Raw genomic sequence first — 18,223 nt, forward strand, 5'->3', positions numbered from 1 at the left:
CTGCCTTTTTGTGTAAAACTGTTTGAACGGTTCCCTCTGTTCCATTTTATCTATTTTTTCTTTTGTTGCTTGTGCTTTTGGTGTCATATCTAAGAATCCATTGTCCAATCTATGGTCATGAAGATTCACCTCTAAGTTTTCTTCTGAGAGTTTTATGGTTTTAGATGTTATATTTAGGTTGTTGACCTATGTGTAGTTAATTTCCATATAGGGTGTGAGGTACAGGTACAGATTCATTCTTTTGCATATGGATATCTAGCTGTCTCAGCACCATTTGTTGAAGAGACTTTTTCCCATTGAGTTGACTTGGCACCTTTGTCTGAAATCATTGATGATGGATGGGTTTATTTTTGGTCTCTCATATCTATTCCTATATGTCTATCCTTTTGCAGTGCCACACTGTTTTGATTACAGTAGTTTTGTAATAAGTTTTTAAATTGGGACTGTGAGTTCTCTGACTTTGTTCTTTTTCAAGATTGTTTTGGCTTTTCAGGGCTGCTTGCTTGCCTTCACTTGTTTTGAAGGATTGTCTTCACCAATTACAGTGTTCTAAATCACCAGTTATTTTCTTTAAGTGTTTTGAAGATATTCTAGCTTTTACTGTTTGGATGGAGAAATTGGCTATTGGTCTGGTTGTTCTCCTTTGAGGATAATCTGTTTCCTCTCCCCCACCCTGAGCTATTTTAAGATTTTTCTTGTTGTCTTTGGTATATGGCAATTTTACTATAATGTGTTTGAGTGTGATTTTCTTTGTACTTTGTTGTTCTTATAGCTTCTTGAATCTGTAGCTTGATGGCTTTCTTTAATTTTGTAGTATTTTCAGTTATTATTTTTTTTAAAGGTTCATTGTGCCACAATCTCTCTTGCTTTCTTTTTGGGACTCCAGTTATATTTACACACACACACACACACACACAGACAGAGGGTGAGGGAGAGAGAAAGAATGAAGCACAAGTGATTAAAACCACAGACTATATTTATTATGTATGGTTTATTGTAAAACTCCATCCACTGGATTATCATTTGAATTAATGAAATTTTCAGTTCCAGAATTTCCATTTAGGGATTTTTAAAAAATAGTTTAAAATCTTTCTGCTCATATTCTCAAGCTCATCTTTTTTTAAAATAAAATATATTTTCATTGATTTTTTTTTTTTTTTTAGAGAGAGAGGAAGGAAGATGGAGAGAAAGAGATAGAAACATTGATGAGAGAGAAACATGGATCTGCTGGCTGCCTCCTGAATGCCCCCTACTCGGGATCGAGCCTGCAACATGTGCTCTGACTGGGAATCAGACCTCATGACTTCTTAGTGCATGGGATGACAATCAACCAACTGAGCCATATTGGCCAGGCTCAAGCTCATCTTTTATTATCCCAAAAATATTAAACATCATTACAACTCCACCATTGCAGATGCCTGGTAGATCTCTTTCTGTTAACTGTTGTTTTTCTTGGTTTTCAGTCATATAGTCTTGTCTTTATCTATGCTTGGTTATTTTTGTTTGACAGATATTGATTATAAAATACAATTATAATTTGAGCTTTGCAATGGTGTTCTCTCTGTTCTGTTCTTTTTGTTCTCTTCCTTCTTTCTTTGTTTTTTCTGTCCTTTGTTTTCTCTGTTCTCGGTTCCCTCTGTTCTTTCTTTGCTCCCTTTGTTCTCCATAGAGGGCTGAAATGTGCTCTGGCAGAGAGCGAGGGTCATTAGCAATCCCCGATCACTTTAAATAAGTCTGGGAATGAGATTATTTGAAGTTGGCCTTCAGTCCCTCCAAGGGATAGTCTTAGAGTTGGTTCCTCCTCTCACTTAGGATCAATACATTTTGAGCCCCAGTGTGGATCTCTTAGCCCCTCAAATCTGTCCAAAGCTCTGTTTAGCTTTTTAGTTTTACGGCCTCTTCTACCAGAGCCAGCAGGTGCCTGGAGGAGAAAAAGTTGCTCTATATGCTTAGTTCAACTTTTTGGGTTTTCCTCTTCTCCCAGATACAGGCATACTTTGGTCATATTGGGGGTTCAGTTGTAGACCACTGCAATAAAGTGAGTATCACAATAAAGCGAGTTACATTAATATTTGGTTCCCAGTGCATATAAAAGTTATGTTTACACTATACTTTTTATTCTATTAAGTGTGCAATAGTATTATGCCTAAAAAAAAAAAAAAAAAAACCCCAAAAAACCAATGTACATAACTTAATTAGAAAATACTTTATTGTTGCCCAGCTGGTGTAGTGGTTGAGCGTTGACCCATGCACCCAGAGGTCATCAGTTTGATTCCTGGTCAGGGCACATGCCCAGGTTGTGGACCAAATCACCAGTGGGGGCATGCAGGAGGTGGCCAGTCGATGTTCTCTCTCATCAATATTTCTATCTGTCTCTCCCTCTCCTTCTCTCTCTAAAATCAACAAAGAAAAAAAAAGAGAAAGATAATACTTTATTGCTAAAAATGCTCACCATTATCTGAGCCTTCAGCAAGTTGTAATCTTTTTGCTGGTGAGGGTCTTGCCTTGATGTTGGTGGCTGCTGACTGATTGTGTGGTGGTTGTTGAAGGTTGTGTGGCTGTGGCAGTTTCTTAAATTAAGACAGTGAATTTTGCCGCATCGATCGACTCTTCCTTTCATGAATGATTTCTCTGTAGCATTCGATGCTGTTGAATAACATTTTACCCACATTAAGATTTCTTTCAAAAGTGGAATCAATCTTTTCAAACTCTTGCTGCTGCTTTATCAACTAAGCTTATGTAATATTCTGAATCCTTTGTTGTCGTTTCAACAGTCTTCACAGCATCTTCCCCAGGAGTAGAGTCCATCTCAAGAAACCACTCTCTTTGCTTGTCCACAAGAAGCAACTCCTCATTGGTTATAGTTGGATCATAAGTCTGCAGAAATTCAGTCCCATCGTCAGGCTCCACTTCTAATTCTAGTTCTTTTTTTTTTTCTTTATTGATTTTAGAGAGAGAGGAAGGGGGAGGGAGAGAGGAGAGAGAGAGATAGAAACATAGATGAGAAAGCCACAAATCTACAATTTGTAAAAGACCCAATGTCTGTGAAGCTCAGTAAAGTACAGTACAGTAAGATGAGATATACCTGTCTCTGTTGGCATCCCTGCTGGCAGTTTGGTTGGATATATACTGAGAAGTGGAATTGCTAGATTATATGGTCATTCTGTGCCGCCTTTTGAGGAAACGCCATGCTGTTTCCTTGGTGCTTCATCAGTTTACATCCCTCCCTGCAGTGCACAAGAGTTCTCCATGTCCTTGCCGACACTTGTGTTGTTTTTTTTTAATCCTCACCCAAGGATATTTTTCTGTTTATCTTCAGATAGAGTAGGAGGAAGAGAGAGGGAAAGAGAGAGAAACATCGGTGTGAGAGGGACACATCGACTGGTTGCCCTCCCGCATAACCCCAACCAGGCCTGCAACTGAGGTACATGCCCTTGGCCAGAGCTCTGTGTTGTTTTTTGACATTAGCCATTCTAATTGGTGTAAAGTGATTTTTTAAAATAGTTTATTTAGCCCTGGCTGGTTTGGCTCAGCGGTTAGAGCATCGGCCCTGGACCAATGACTCTCGGGTTTGATTCAGGCCAAGGGCACATACTTTGGTTGCGGTTTGTCCCCAGCCTTGGTCGGGTTGTTCAGAAGGCAACCAGTAATTCTTTCTCTCTGTCTAATGATAAATAGAAAAATATCCTTGGGTGAGGAATTAAAAAATAAATTAAATAAAATAGTTTATTTAGCTTTTCTAGTTCTCAGCAGGCGGGTGGATCCAGAAGTGAAACCCTCTGTCTTATTTTTGCACCTATCACAGTGCTCTACACACAGCGGGCGCTTAAAACACAGGTGAAGGGAGGAGAGAAGGTAGAGAAAATGCTCTGAAGACAGGTGGTACGCAGATATAAGATGCCAGTTATAGATAGCATAGAATAAGTGGTAAGTCTTGGCTTCTGGATTTAGAATGACCTGGGTTTGAAGCTGTGTGACTTTCAGCAAGTTATTTTACCCATGTTGAACAAGAATACTATTTTCTGATAGAATTTTATTTTATGTAAAGCAGATTACTAGACTAAGACTCAAAAACTGTGTAATGGGAGGCAGGGATTTGGGGGACTGGGTGAAAGAGGTGAAGGGATTGAGAAAAACATATGGGTAGTTACAAAATAGTCGTGGGGATGTAAAGTACATCACAGGGATTATAGTCAATAATATTGTAATAACTGTGCATAGTGTCAGGTGGGTACTGGAAATATCAGGGGGAACACTTTGTAAAGCATATGATTGTCTAACCGCTATGCTGTACACCTGAAACTAATACAAAATAATATTAAAAGTAAACTGTAATTGAAAAATAAATCATGTTTATTTGTTTGGGAGCTGGTAAAAAGAGAACAATAACAATACCTCTACCAAGATGAATTGTCTGTTGTTAGGATAACATGAGATAATGTAACAAAATGTTTCTGGCATTTAGTACTCAGTAAATCTTAGCCATTGTTTTCTGCAGTTGGGATTTTTTTTATTTTTTTATCCTCACTCGAGGACATTTTTCCATTTTTTTGCTCAGATAGAAGGGAGAGAGAGGAAGAGAGAGCGAGAGAAACATCGATGGGAAAGGTACACATCGAGTGGCTGCCACCCGCACGACCAACCAGGGCCAGGGACAAACTGCAACCGAGGTACGCGCCCTAAGCGGGAACCGAACCCGGGTCTCTCTAGACTGCAGGCCGATGCTCTAACTGCTGAGCAAAACTGGCCAGGGCTAGTTGGGATTTTTGTTGAGTCTTTGAATCAAACATGCTACTGAGTTTGCTGATTGAAGTCCTGAGTCTAAAGTTAGCTTGTCTTTTCCCAAAGACATTCTCTGTGATATGGTTTCCATTGCAGACTGTATTTGCTTACATAAAAATGGAGCATTACCTCCGTCACCACTTACTGCTCATTTGGTTTTTCTTGTTCTCTAGGACTCTGGTTAGGAGTGGAATGGGACAATCCCGAGAGAGGCAAGCATGATGGAAGGCACGAAGGGACTGTGTATTTTAAATGCAGGTAATTTTTCATTATGAATTGGCATTGTTATTTAGGATAATATTTAATAGTTGAATAAGGGGACTGGAGAAGTGTTTGGCTCAGGTTAGTTCTGTAATGTAGAATGTGGTGTATTCTAAAAAGACAATTGTATTTGTAGAGTTTTTTTTCATGTTTTTAAAACTGACTCTTAACCTTACAAGTGGGATTGCTTTCTGTGTTTTTGTTTTTTCAGTTTTAAAACAATTGGATGAATGTAAATGTTTCTCATTGATTCATTAACAATTTACAGTCCAGTCCTGGCTGGTATGCTCAGTGGTTGGAGCATTGGCCCATGCATCGAAAGGTCACAGGTTTGATACCTGGTCAAGGGCATGTATCTGGGTTGCAGGTGTGGGAGGCAACCTAACGATGTGTCTCCCTCACATCAGTGTCCCCCCCCCTCCCCCATTCTCTCTAAAAAATCAGTGGAAAAAATATCCTCAGGTGAGGATTAAAAATAACAAACCAATTTAGAATCCATTAAATGAATAATAGAAACGAGAACTAGCCTAGATATCCGGTAAGAAGCAGTGATTAAACAAAATACAGAACCTCCAAAAGTAGAATGCCGTGCCACTATTAGAAAAGCTTGTTCTTGTCCTGAAAGTGTCACATACTAAGTTACGTATCCACGAATATTCGTAAGTGTTCGACTCTCGAGGAACTGTATGGAAGCTCTGAAGAGGATGGTGGGACTTTCAGGCCCAGTTTATCTTTAACATTTTTGTTGTTCTTTGTTTTCCTTAGGTTTTAGTTACTCAAAAGGATTTCTTTCCTTTTTTTTTTAAAGATTTTTTAATTTTATTTATTTTTTTAAATCCTCACCTGAGAATATTTTTCCATTTATCTTCAGACAGAGTGGCGGTGGGTGGAGGGGGGAGAGAAACATTGATGAGAGAGAGAGACACATCGATTGGTTGCCTCCTGCACGACCCAGACCAGGGCCAGGGATGGAACTGCAACCAAGGTCTGTGTCCTTGGCCGGAATCAAACTCGAGACTCATCAGTCCTCAGGCTGATGCTCTAACCGCTGAGCCAGACTGGCCAGGGCAAAAGGTTTTCTTATTATTAAGCTTATTTTTCTTTAAATGTGGTTCAGTGAACACAATCCTGACCTGGATATCAAAAGGCCCCTCACTCTGCTTTAACAATCTTTATGACCCTGGACAAGACTAAATTTACTAACTTCTAAAATGAAGGTCATAATTAAATAATAGCAAAATGTGTTTCCTAGTCCACCACGCTGCAATTTTAGAAAGCTGGGACAGAAGAAGAATCAGCTTGCTCCTGCAGGCCAGCCGCACCGGCAGGAGTGGCGCCAGCTCAGAATCTGTCCAGAATGCATGGACAAGGGAAGTGTGGAAGCAGAACTGCTTAGCCTGGCCTGTTGACCCCTTCCCTTCCCTTCCCTTCCCTTCCCTCAGGGAAGAGCCCTTTCCTGTGGAGCCTGCCCCAGCACACTTCCCTCTCCCAGAAGCTTGCCTAGGTCATCCAGGAGTAGTGATCTCTGGATATGGTGTATTTTCAGCCTTGCTTTCTCTGAGTAGAAAACTTGATACTTGGTTCAATCCTGCTGACCTAGGATTTGCCTGGTAGTGCTGGTAGGAGTCTCAGGTCAGGGCATTGACTCTGTTGGAGTAAGCATTTCCATACCTTGTTCTGTCTTCCAGTGTAGTCATGCCTGAGCATTTACATATTGAAATATATGTCTTATTATAAATTACTTTTGTTTTATTAAAATGGGTATTTTGTCGACTCTAAAGTCCTGTATGAGTAGGTAATGTTATCTGTAGATTCCATTTCAGGGTATTTGGGGAGCAGTATCAAAGGGAGCATCAGTGTGATGTGGTAGAGACCACTGGGGTGACGAAAGGCATTGCCTGTCCTTCATGGCTGTTAATGAACATGTTGTCTAGAACATAACTTCAACCAGTAAAGGTTGTACCACTGTCTTAGAATCTCTGAATCAGAGAAAACAGATTTACACCACATGCATTTTTTATTAAGCTAAGTCAGCTCTCTTACTAATATGTCACATATGCTTCTTCCCTTTTAAGAAGTTTTTTTATATTTCAGATTTTACTTGGAAAGTCACAATAACTAGATAAGTATTTTACCACAGTAAACATTTTTTATGTTCAGATGCTATTTTCATGAGGCCAAAACAATTTAAAGTTGTCAGGTCATACATTTTTACATCTTATGCTTGTGAAATTCGTAAATGGCAAAATGGTGGTGTATTCATTTTAAATAAGAAAAATATGAGTCAAAAGTTGTCATATCTTCAGAAGTGTGTGTTAATATCAAGTGGCTGAGTGTGTTAGATGTATAACAATGTAGCTTGCCTTATACCTTACTGTAAGGCTTTCAAGATATTGGGATGTACTGAGTAGGGTGTTTGGTGAGCTCAGCTTCTTGAGTCTCCTTAGCGTCTCAGGTTGGTGGAATGACACTCTGTTGTTCAGGGTTGGGTTCTGCTCTCTAGGAAAAACTTTAGAATAAACAGTGTGGTTTTCAGGGTCCAGCTCATGGAGTACATTCTTCCTTGTGCGTTTTCACCCAACGAGTTCTCCTCACGTTGATCTCATGAGACTCCAGTTAAGAAGAGAATACCATTTACAAGGGTCTAACCTCTGCTTTAACAATGACCTTAAGAAAGATACAGAATGGGCTTTAACCAAGGGAATATATCTTTTTACAGTCATCTTACAGTGTTTCCATATTTAATTATTATAAACTTTTGTTCCTTATTCTAAATATTTGTGGTGATTATGACAGGTACTGTCATAAGACAGCTACTGTCTTTCATTGATGACCAAATGCAGTAATAGGTTATGAGTATAGCAAGAAAAACTAGAGCTGGCTGTGGGCTCCTCCTCATTGTAGATTTCTCAAAATAGGGTAGATTTTCCTCTTGAATAGTTGGTGTGATGGGTCAGCAAAGGGTTGAGTGGCCCAGATCCCTTGTCAGGCCCCTCTAAAGTTGGGTTTTGATCATTTGTCTGATCTTTTCTCTTGTATAATCTGAGGTAAATATGGCAGTCTCCTGAGCTGTTATTGCCCTAAGCAATATTTGTGATGCTATCAACGAAGAGTTTCCAGGTTAACCCAATACTCATGACTGGGAACCAGTCACTTTCGGGTCTCCCAGGTGCCCGGTTCTCCATCCTGCTCTTGTGGGACTTAGGGGCCCAGTTAAGGCGATTAACCTTGAAGTTCTTTCCACCTTGTCCCTCAATAGCAGAGTGATTTCCAGGTTTTTGTTTTTAAAATTTCAACCTAAATTAAAGTGTATACTCCAAACAGAACTGTATAGATAGGTATTCTACCACTCTGCTTTTTTCTTTTATTAATAGATCTTTAAAAAAAAAATTTTTTTTTTTTTTTTTTTTATCGATTTCAGATAGAGAAGAAGGGAGAGGGAGAGAGAGAGAAACATCGATGAGAGAGAACATCGACTGGCTGCCTCCCGCACGCCCCCCACTGGGGATCAGGCCCACAACCTGGGCATGTGCTTGACTAGGAATCGACCTGGGACCTCTTGGTACATGGGTCAATGCCCAACCACTGAGCCACGCTGGCCGGACCACTCCACTTTTATTTAAAATGCTCTCTTTTGGCACATCTCCCTCTGGTGAGTGTGCCCACGCCTTTCCTCCCCCCGGGGCCCTTCCCCTGCCTCCGTGACATGTTCCTGAGCCTGACCAGCCCAGCTGGCTTGCCTCTGCTTCCTCTTGTGACTTTCTCAGTAAACTTGGTCTTATAATTTGAAATAAACAAATAAAATGTTCTTTTTTCAAGCAATTACATGATTTCTCTTTTCTTGTGAACAAGAAATCTCAAAATCTTATTGTACTTCACTACTAGTGAGCAGAACCTAACTTGAATTCTTACATCAGAGGGGACATACCGTTCTAGACTGTGTCCAAAATACTGAATAACTTAAAAAATGGAAAACCCTTGATGTACCTATCTCTGTGTGTCAAAAGATTGTTTTAAAGTGTGCTGAGGTTCTTGAATGGATTAGTATGAAATATTCTCCTGGTATGGTGTAAAGTGTTAGAAGAATTTTTAAAAAATCACTAAATGTACTGACAATATAAGGGCAGGGACATTTCTGCAAAAGGTGAAGAGAGCAATTTCACTTTTGTGTGTGTATATGTGTATTTTATTTTAAAATTTTGTTTAAATTACAGTTGACATTTAATATTAATTTATGTTAGTTTCAGGTGTACAGCATAGTGGTTAGACAATCATATACTTTACAAAGTGACTCTCCTGATAATTCTGGTACCTACCTGGCATCATTACATAGTTATTACAATATTGTGGACTGTATTCTTTATGCTGCACTTTACATCCCGTGACTATTTTGTAATTACCAATTTATACTTCTGAATCCCTTCACCTTTTTCACCCAGCCCCCCAACCCTCCTTCCCTCTGGCAAAACTGAGTTTGTTCTCTGTATCTGTGAGTCTGTTTCTGTTTTATTTGTTCATTTATTTTGTTCTTTAGAGTCTACATATAAGTGAAATGATATATTTGTTTTTCTTTGTCTGACTTATTTCACTTAGCATAATACCTTCTAGGTCCATCCATGTTGTCAGAAATTGTAAGATTTTATTCTTTTTATGGCTGAGTAATATTTCATTCTTTATATGTACCACATATTCTTTTTCTTTTTTTTCATTGATTTTAGAGAGAGAAAAAGTGAGAAGGAGAGAGAGATAGAAACATTGATGAGAGAGAACATGGATTGGCCACTTCCTGCATGCCCCCCACTGGGGATCTGGTCCACAACCTGAACATGTGCCCTGACCAGGAATCAAACTGGCGACCTCTTGGTGCATGGGTTGGTGCTCAACCACTGAGCCACACCGGCTGGGCTGTACCCCATATTCTTTATTCACTCGTCTATTGATGGGCACTTGGCTTGCTTCCATATCTTGACTATTGTATGTATATAATGCTGCAATGAACATAGGGGAGCAACATACCTTTTGGAATTTGTGTTTTGAATTTCTTCCGATATATATCCAGAAGTGGAATCGCTGGGTCATAAGGCAGTTGCATTTTTAATTGTTTTGAGGAAACTCCATACTGCTTTTCACAGTGGCTGCAACAATCTGCATTCCCACCAACAGTGCACGGGGGTTCTCTTTTCTACACATCCTCACCAACACTTGTTTGTTGATTTATTGATGATAGCTATTCTGATAGGTGTGAGGTGATATCTGATTATGGTCTTAATTGGCATTTCTCTGATAATTACTGATGTTGAGCATCTTTTCATGTATTGATTGGCCATCTTTATGTCCTCTTTGGAGAAGTGTCTATTCAGGTCCTGTGTCAATTTTTTAATTGAATTGTTTGTTTACTTTTGGTGTTGAGTTGTATGAGATTCTTTATAAATTTTGGATATTAACACCTTATGACATGTATCATTGGTGAATAGCTTCTCCCATTCAGAAGGTTGTCTTTTCATTTTGTTGATGGTTTCCTGTGCAAAATCTTTTTAGTTTGAGGTAATCCCATTTGTTTATTTTTTCTTTTGTTTCCCTTGCCAGAGGTGATAATATTAGAAAAAATATTGCTGCTGGAAATGTCTGAGATTTACTGCCTATGTTTTCATCTAGGATATTTACGATGTTGATTCTAACATTTAAGTCTAATCCATTTTGAGTTTATTTTTATATATGGTGTAAGGAGATGGTCTAGTTTCATTTTTTTGCATATATCTATCTGTCCAACTTTCCTAACACTATTTATTGAAGAGTCTGTCTTTATCTGTGTATTCTTGCCTCCTTTGTCAAATATTAATTGCCCACATAAGTGTGGGTTTATTTCTGTTCTGTTCCATTGGTCTGTGTGTCTGTTCATGTGCCAGTTCCATGCTGTTTTGATTACTGTAGCCTTGTAGTATAGTTCAATATTAAGTAGGGTGATAACTCTAATTTTGTTCTTCTTTTTCAAGATTGCCTTGGCTATTGGGGTCCCTTATGTTCCATGTAAAATTTAGGATTGTTCTAGTTCTGTGAAATGCCATTGATATTTTGATAGGGATTGTGTTAAATCTGTATATTGCTTTGGGTAGTATGTACATTTTAATGATGTTCATTCTTTTTATCTATGAACATGTATGTGTATGCTTCAATTTATCTGTATCTTCAATTTCTTCAGTGTCTTACAGTTTTCCTAGTACTGGTGTTTTACCTCCTTGGTTAAATTTATTCTTAGATATTTTATTCTTTTTGATGTAATTGTGAAGGGCATTGTTTTCTTAATTTCTCAGGCTTATAGAAATGCAACCTATTTCTGAATATTAATTTTGTATTCTGCTTTTTTAATGAATTTATTTATCAATTTTAATAGATTTTTGGTGGACTCTTCAGGGTTCCCTCTATATACTACCATACCATGTGTACGATATTTCATTTTATTTATTTATTTATTTATTGGTATATGCCCCTAGCAGGAACCAAACCTGGGACTCTCTGGTCCGCAGGCCAATGCTCCAACTGCTGAGCCAAACCGGCCAGGGCATGATATTTCATTTCATTTCATTTCATTTATTTATTTATTTATTTATTTATTTATTTTAATTTTATTTTTGTTACAGATGTTTCTCCTTTTTTACCCCATTGACACCCTCCTCCCCATCCCCAGCTTTGTTGTCCATGTCCATTGGTTATGTATACATGCATATAAGTTCTGTGATTTATCTCTCCCCCCACCTCTTCTTCTGGAGATTGTCACTCTGTACGCTACTTCCATGTTTCTGAGTCTGTGCTATTCCTCACACTGTTATGTTCATTATATTCCATAAATAAGTGAGATCATGTGGTATTTGTCTTTCTCTGCTTGGCTTGTTTCACTTAGGATAATACTTTCCAGGTCCCTCCATGTCATCTCAAAGGATAATAGATCTTTCTTTTTTTACAGCTGCATAGTACTCCATTGTGTATATGTACCACAGCTTTTTGATCCATTCGTCTACTGATGGACACTTGGGCTGTTTCCAGATCTTAGCTATTGTAAATAGTGCTGCTGTGAACATGGGGGTACATATATTCTTTCTGATTGGTGTTTCAGGCTTCTTAGGGTATATTCCTAGAAGTGGGATCACTGGATCAAATGGAAGTTCAGTTTGTTTTTTTTCTTTTTTAAGTTTTTTTATCCTCACCCGAGGACATTTTTCCATTTTTTGTACAGATAGAGCGGGAGGGAGAGAGAGGAAGAGAGAGAGAGAGAGAAACATCGATGTGAAAGGGACACATCGAGTGGCTGCCACCTGCACAACCAACCAGGGCCGGGGACAAACTGCAACCGAGGTACATGCCCTTAGCGGGAACCGAACCCGGGTCTCTCCGGACCACAGGCCGATGCTTTAACCGCTGAGCCAAACCGGCCAGGGCGGAAGTTCAGTTTTTAATTGTTTGAGGTAACACCATAGTGTTTTCCATAGTGGCTGCACCAGTCTGCATTCCCACCAGCAGTATACTAGAGTCCCCTTTTCTCCACACCCTCGCCAACACTTGTTGTTTGATGATTTGTTGATGGCATCCATTCTGACAGGTGTGAGGTGATATCTCATTGTTGTTTTAATTTGCATCTCCCTGATGATTAGTGATGTTGAGCATTTCTTCATATGTTTCTTGGACATTTGTATGTCCTGTTTGGAGAGGTGTCTATTCAGCTCCTCTGCCCATTTTTTAATTGGGTTCTTTGTCTTTGTTTTGTTGTGTTGTATGAGTATTCTATATATTTTGGAAATTAACCCCTTATCTGATGTGTCATTGGTAATGATGTTCGCCTTTCCATTTTGATGGCTGTTTCTTTTGCTGTGCAGAATTTTTTTAGTTTGATGTAGTTCCATGTGTTCATTTTTTCCTTTGTTTCTATTGCCTTAGGTGATGTATCAGTGAAAATTCCGCTGCATATGATGTCCAAAATTTTGTTGCCTACATTTTCTTCTAGAATTTTTATGGATTGACGGGTCACATTTAAGTCTTTTATCCATTTTGAGTTTATTTTTGTGTATGGTGTAAGTTGATGGTCTAGTTTCATTTTTTTGCATGTAGCTGTCCAATTTTCCCAGCACCATTTATTAGAGAGGCTGTCTTTACTGTATGCTCTTGCCTCCTTTATTAATTGAGCATATTAATTGAGCATATTGCCTTGGGTCCATTTCTGAGTTCTCTATTTTGTTCCACTGGTCTATATGCCTGTTCTTGTGCCAGTACCAGGCTGTTTTGATTACAGTCACTTTATAATACAACCTGATATCTGGTATTGTAATCCCCATCTGCTTTGTCCTTCTTTTTGAAGATTGCTGTTGCTATTTGGGGTCTTTTTTGGTTCCACGTGAACTTTTGAAGTATTTGTTCTAGTTCTGTGAAATATTTCGTTGGTATTTCATGGGTATTTCGATGGGGATTGCATTGAATCTATAGATTGCTTTGGGTGATATGGACATTTTAATGATGTTAATTCTTCCAATCCATGAACAAGGTATGTGCTTCTACTTTTTCATATCTTCCTCTATTTCTTTTTTCAATGTCCTGTAGTTTTCTACAAATAGGTCCTTCACTTCTTTTTTTAAGTTTATTCCTAGGTATCTTAATTTCTTTGCCACGATGGTAAATGGGATTGTTTTTTTAGTTTCTCTTTCTGTGAGTTCATCATTGGTGTATAAGAATGCCGTCGATTTCTTGACATTAATTTTGTATCCTGCTACTTTGCCAAATTCATTTATTAAGTCTAGTAGATTTTTGATGGAGTCTTTACGGTTTTTCTTTTTTTTTATTAATTAATTTTTTTTTTTTTTTTAATCCTCACCCGAGGATATTTTTCCATTTTTTGTACAGATAGAGTGGGAGGGAGAGAGAGGAAGAGAGAGAGAGAGAGAAACATCGATGTGAAGGGACACATCGAGTGGCTGCCACCCGCACGACCAACCAGGGCCGGGGACAAACTGCAACCGAACGTGCCCTTAGCTGGAACCGAACCCGGGTCTCTCCGGACCGCAGGCCGACGCTCTAACCGCTGAGCCAAACCGGCCAGGGCTTTTATTAATTAATTTTTGTTACAGATGTTTCTCCTGTTCCCCCCACTGATTCCCCCCTCCCCCTCTCTCCCTGCCCTATCCCCAGTTTGTTGTCCATGTCCACTGTTCATGCATACATGCATATAAGTTCTCGTTTTCTTTCTTTTTTTTGGTCCTCACCCGAGGACATTTTTGGATATTTTGTTCAGATAGAGTAGGGGGGGAGGGGAGAGAGAGAGAAACATCGATGTAAAAGGGACACATCAAGTAGTTGCCACCCACACAACCCAACCAAGGCCGGAGACAAACTGCAACTGAGGTACATGCCCTTAGCGGGAACCGAACCCGGGGTCTCTGGGGACCACAGGCCGACACTCTAACCGCTGAGCCAAACTGGCCAGGGCTGCATATAAGTTCTGTGGTTTATCTCTCCCCCACCACCCTCTCTTCTGGGGATTGTCAGGCTGTACCCCATTTCCACGTCTCTGGGACTACCCCATTCCTCAGACTGTTCTGTTCATTATATTCCACAAATAAGTAAGATCATATGATACTTGTCTTTCTCTGTTTGGCTTGTTTCACTTAGGATGATACTTTTCAGGTCCCTCCATGTAGCCTCAAAGGATAAGAGATCTTTCTTACAGCTGTGTTGTACTCCATTGTGTATATGTACCACAGCTTTTTGATCCATTCGTCTACTGATGGACACTTGGGCTGTTTCCAGATCTTAGCTATTGTAAATAGTGCTGCTGTGAACTTGGGGGTACATATATTCTTTCTGATTGGTGTTTCAGGCTTCTTAGGGTATATTCCTAGAAGTGGGATCACTGGGTCAAATGGAAGTTCAATTTTTAATTGTTTGAGGTAACACCATAGTGTTTTCCATAGTGGCTGCACCAGTCTGCATTCCCACCAGCAGTGTATTAGAGTCCCCTTTTCTCCACACCCTCGCCAACACTTGTTGTTTGATGATTTGTTGATGGAGGCCATTCTGACAGGTGTGAGGTGATATCTCATTGTTGTTTTAATTTGCATCTCCCTGATGATTAGTGATGATGAGCATTTCTTCATATGTCTGTTAGCCATTTGTATGTCCTGTTTGGAGAGGTGTCTATTTAGATCCTCTGCCCATTTTTTAATTGGGTTCTTTGTCTTCCTTTTGTGGAGTTGTATGAGTACTCTATATATATTGGAAATTAACCCCTTATCTGATATATCATTGGCAATTATGCTCTTCCATACAGTGAGTAGCCTTTCCATTTTGATGATTGTATCTTTCGCTGTGCAGAAGCTTTTGAGTTTGATGTAGTCCCATGTGTTCATTTTCTCCTTTGTTTCTATTGCCTTAGGTGAAATATCAGTGAAAATTCTGCTGCGTATGATGTCTGAAATTTTGTTGCTTACAGTTTCTTCTAGGATTTTTATGGATTCATGAGTCACATTTAAGTCTTTTATCCATTTTGAGTTGATTCTTGTGTAAGGTGTAAGTTGATGGTCTAGTTTCATTTTTCTGCATGTAGCTGTCCAATTTTCCCAGCACCATTTATTAAAGAGGCTGTCCTTACTCCACTGTATGCTCTTGCCACCTTGTCAAATATTAATTAAGCATATTGCCTTGGGTCCATTTCTGGGTTCTCTGTTCTGTTCCACTGGTCTGTATGCCTGTTCTTGTGCCAGTACCAGGCTGTTTTGATTACAGTGGCTTTGTAGTATAACTTGAAATCTGGTAATGTGATCCCTCCAACTTTGTTCTTCCTTTTCAAGATTGCTGTGGCTATTCGAGGTCATTTTTGGTTCCATATGAACTTTTGAAGTACTTGTTCTAATTCTGTGAAGTATGCCATTGGTATTTTGATGGGGATTGCATTGAATCTATAGATTGCTTTGGGCAATATGGACATTTTAATGATGTTAATTCTTCCAATCCATGAACAGGGTATGTGCTTCCACTTTTTTATATCTTCCTCTATTTCTTTTTTCAATGACCTGTAGTTCTGCGAATAGGTCCTTTATTGCTTTGGTTAAGTTTATTCCTAGGTATTTTTTTGCCGCAATGGTAAATGGGATTGTATTTTCAGTTTCTCTTTCTTGAGTTCATCATTGGTGTATAAGAATGCCATTGATTTCTTGACATTAATTTTGTATCCTGCTACTTTGCCAAATTCATTTATTAAATCTAGTAAATTTTTGATGGAGTCTTTGGGGTTTTCTACATATAGTATCATGCCATCTGCGAATAAGGACAGTTTCACTTCCTTATTTCCAGTCCTTTTAACATTTCGTGCAGTGCTGGTTTGGTGCTAATGTATTCCCTTAGCTTTTTTTTTTTTTCTGGGAAGCTCTTTATTTTACCTTCTATTTTGAATGGCAGCCTTGCTGGTAGAGTAGTCTTGGATTCAGATCCTTGTTTTTCATGACCTTGATTACATCATGCCTTTCCCTTCTGTCCTGTAGTGCTTCTTGTGAGAAGTCAGCTGATAGCCTTATGGGGGTTCCTTTGTAGGTAACCTGTTTCTTATCTCTTGCTGCTTTTAGGATTCTCTCTTTGTCTTTAATTTTTGGCATTTTGATTACTATGTGTTTTGGTATGAGCCTGTTTGGGTTCTTCTTACATGGAGCTCTCTGTGCTTATTGAACTTGAATACCTTCTTCCTTCACTAAATTAGGGAAGTTTTCTGTCTCTATTTTTTCGAATATATTCTCTAACCTTTGCTCATTTTCTTCCTCTTCAGGGACTCCTATGATGCGAATATTATTATGTTTCCAGTTGTCCCACTGTTCTCTTAAGCTGTCTTCCTGTTTTTTCCTTTTGGTTTTCTGATTGGTTGATTTTTTTCTACCCTGTCTTCTAATTCACTGATCCGACCTCAACTTCTTCTACTCTGCTGTTTAGACCTTCCAATGTGTTCTTTATTTCTGATATGTCATTCTTAATTTCTTCCTGGTGATTTTTAATTTCCAGTTGTTTGATTTTCAGCATCTATATGTCCATACTCATGCTGTTGAGTTTCCTCAAGATCATGGCTCTGAATTTTAGCTCAGTTAACTTGCTTAACTGCTCCACATTTATCTCATCTTTTGTAGAGGTCTCTTGTTCTTTCATTTGGCTTTTGTTTATTTGTTTCACCATATTTGCTATCACAGTGGGCTTTGGAGCCTGCCCAATTTTCCCTCTGGGTGTTGGTGTTCTGCTGTTTGTGGCTCCCTCTCCTGGGTTTGCATGAGCGAGGGAGGACCCACGTTAAACACCACTGTCAGTCTTACTTTCCTGGTTAGAGTTGCCAACATAGGAATGTTTCAGTTATCCTCTAGCTTTTTGCCTGGAGGCTATCAATAGTGGTTGCTTGAAGAGCTTTGGGTTCTCACCTGAATGAAAAACTCCATCAGGATTTCCCCAGGGCAGGGCAAATGCTGGTTGTTAATGATCCTCAATTTGCATTTCAATGGCCCATTGTGTGGGGTTGAATCTCTGAGGGAGGGACTGCGGCCTCTTCCCAGATCCCTGGGAAGGAGTAAGATGGCCACCGTCCTGCGTGGCTGCAACTCAGCAAAAGCTCTGATTGCTCTCCAGATCCCGAGTGTACCCACACAGTTCCAGTCCAGTCTGCCCTCCCTCTGCTGGAGCCCAAGATGAGTGGCTGTGGCTATTTTAGCGTCTGTCCCAGCTCTGCGCTGTGGAGCTGCTTGGGAATGTAACCCTGACAGCGCTGCTCACAGCTAAGTCCACTGCTGTCCGTGGACTCCCAGCCCCCCTCTTGTGCGTCCGCAATCCTACCCGGATTGAATCAGTGTCCCTCGTTATATGATCCTCGCAAGCTGCTTTTCTGTTGCTTTTCCCCTACGATTTGTCTTTATTTTAGTTGTAATTCCAGTCTGGTCCTGGGAGATGGTCTGTGTAGCTTCCATTCACTCTACCGCCATTTTGGAATCTCTGGGTTTTTCTTTTTGTTCTCTTTCTAAATCTTTAAGGTGTAGGGTTACACAGTCTATTAGAAATTTTTCTTGCTTCTTGTAATAGTCCTGTAGTGCTATGAACTTCTCTCTCAGGACTGCTTTTGCTGTGTGCCATAGATTTTGAGTTGCATGTTAATTTTCATTAGTTTCCAGGACGTTTT

The 18,223-nt window shown here is 39.4% G+C and overlaps 1 protein-coding gene across 1 annotated transcript in view; it reads left to right on the plus strand.

Moving 5' to 3' along the window:
* Window positions 1-18,223, plus strand: part of TBCE (tubulin folding cofactor E) — a 99,901-nt gene that overhangs the window by 50,185 nt on the left and 31,493 nt on the right. The window contains exon 3 of the mRNA XM_036277453.1: window positions 4,956-5,040. Coding sequence (XP_036133346.1) covers window positions 4,956-5,040 — 85 coding nt within the window. The remainder of the gene's footprint in view (window positions 1-4,955; window positions 5,041-18,223) is intronic.

Source organism: Molossus molossus, unplaced genomic scaffold (genome assembly GCF_014108415.1).
Source record: "Molossus molossus isolate mMolMol1 unplaced genomic scaffold, mMolMol1.p scaffold_m16_p_23, whole genome shotgun sequence".
NCBI lineage: Eukaryota > Metazoa > Chordata > Mammalia > Chiroptera > Molossidae > Molossus > Molossus molossus.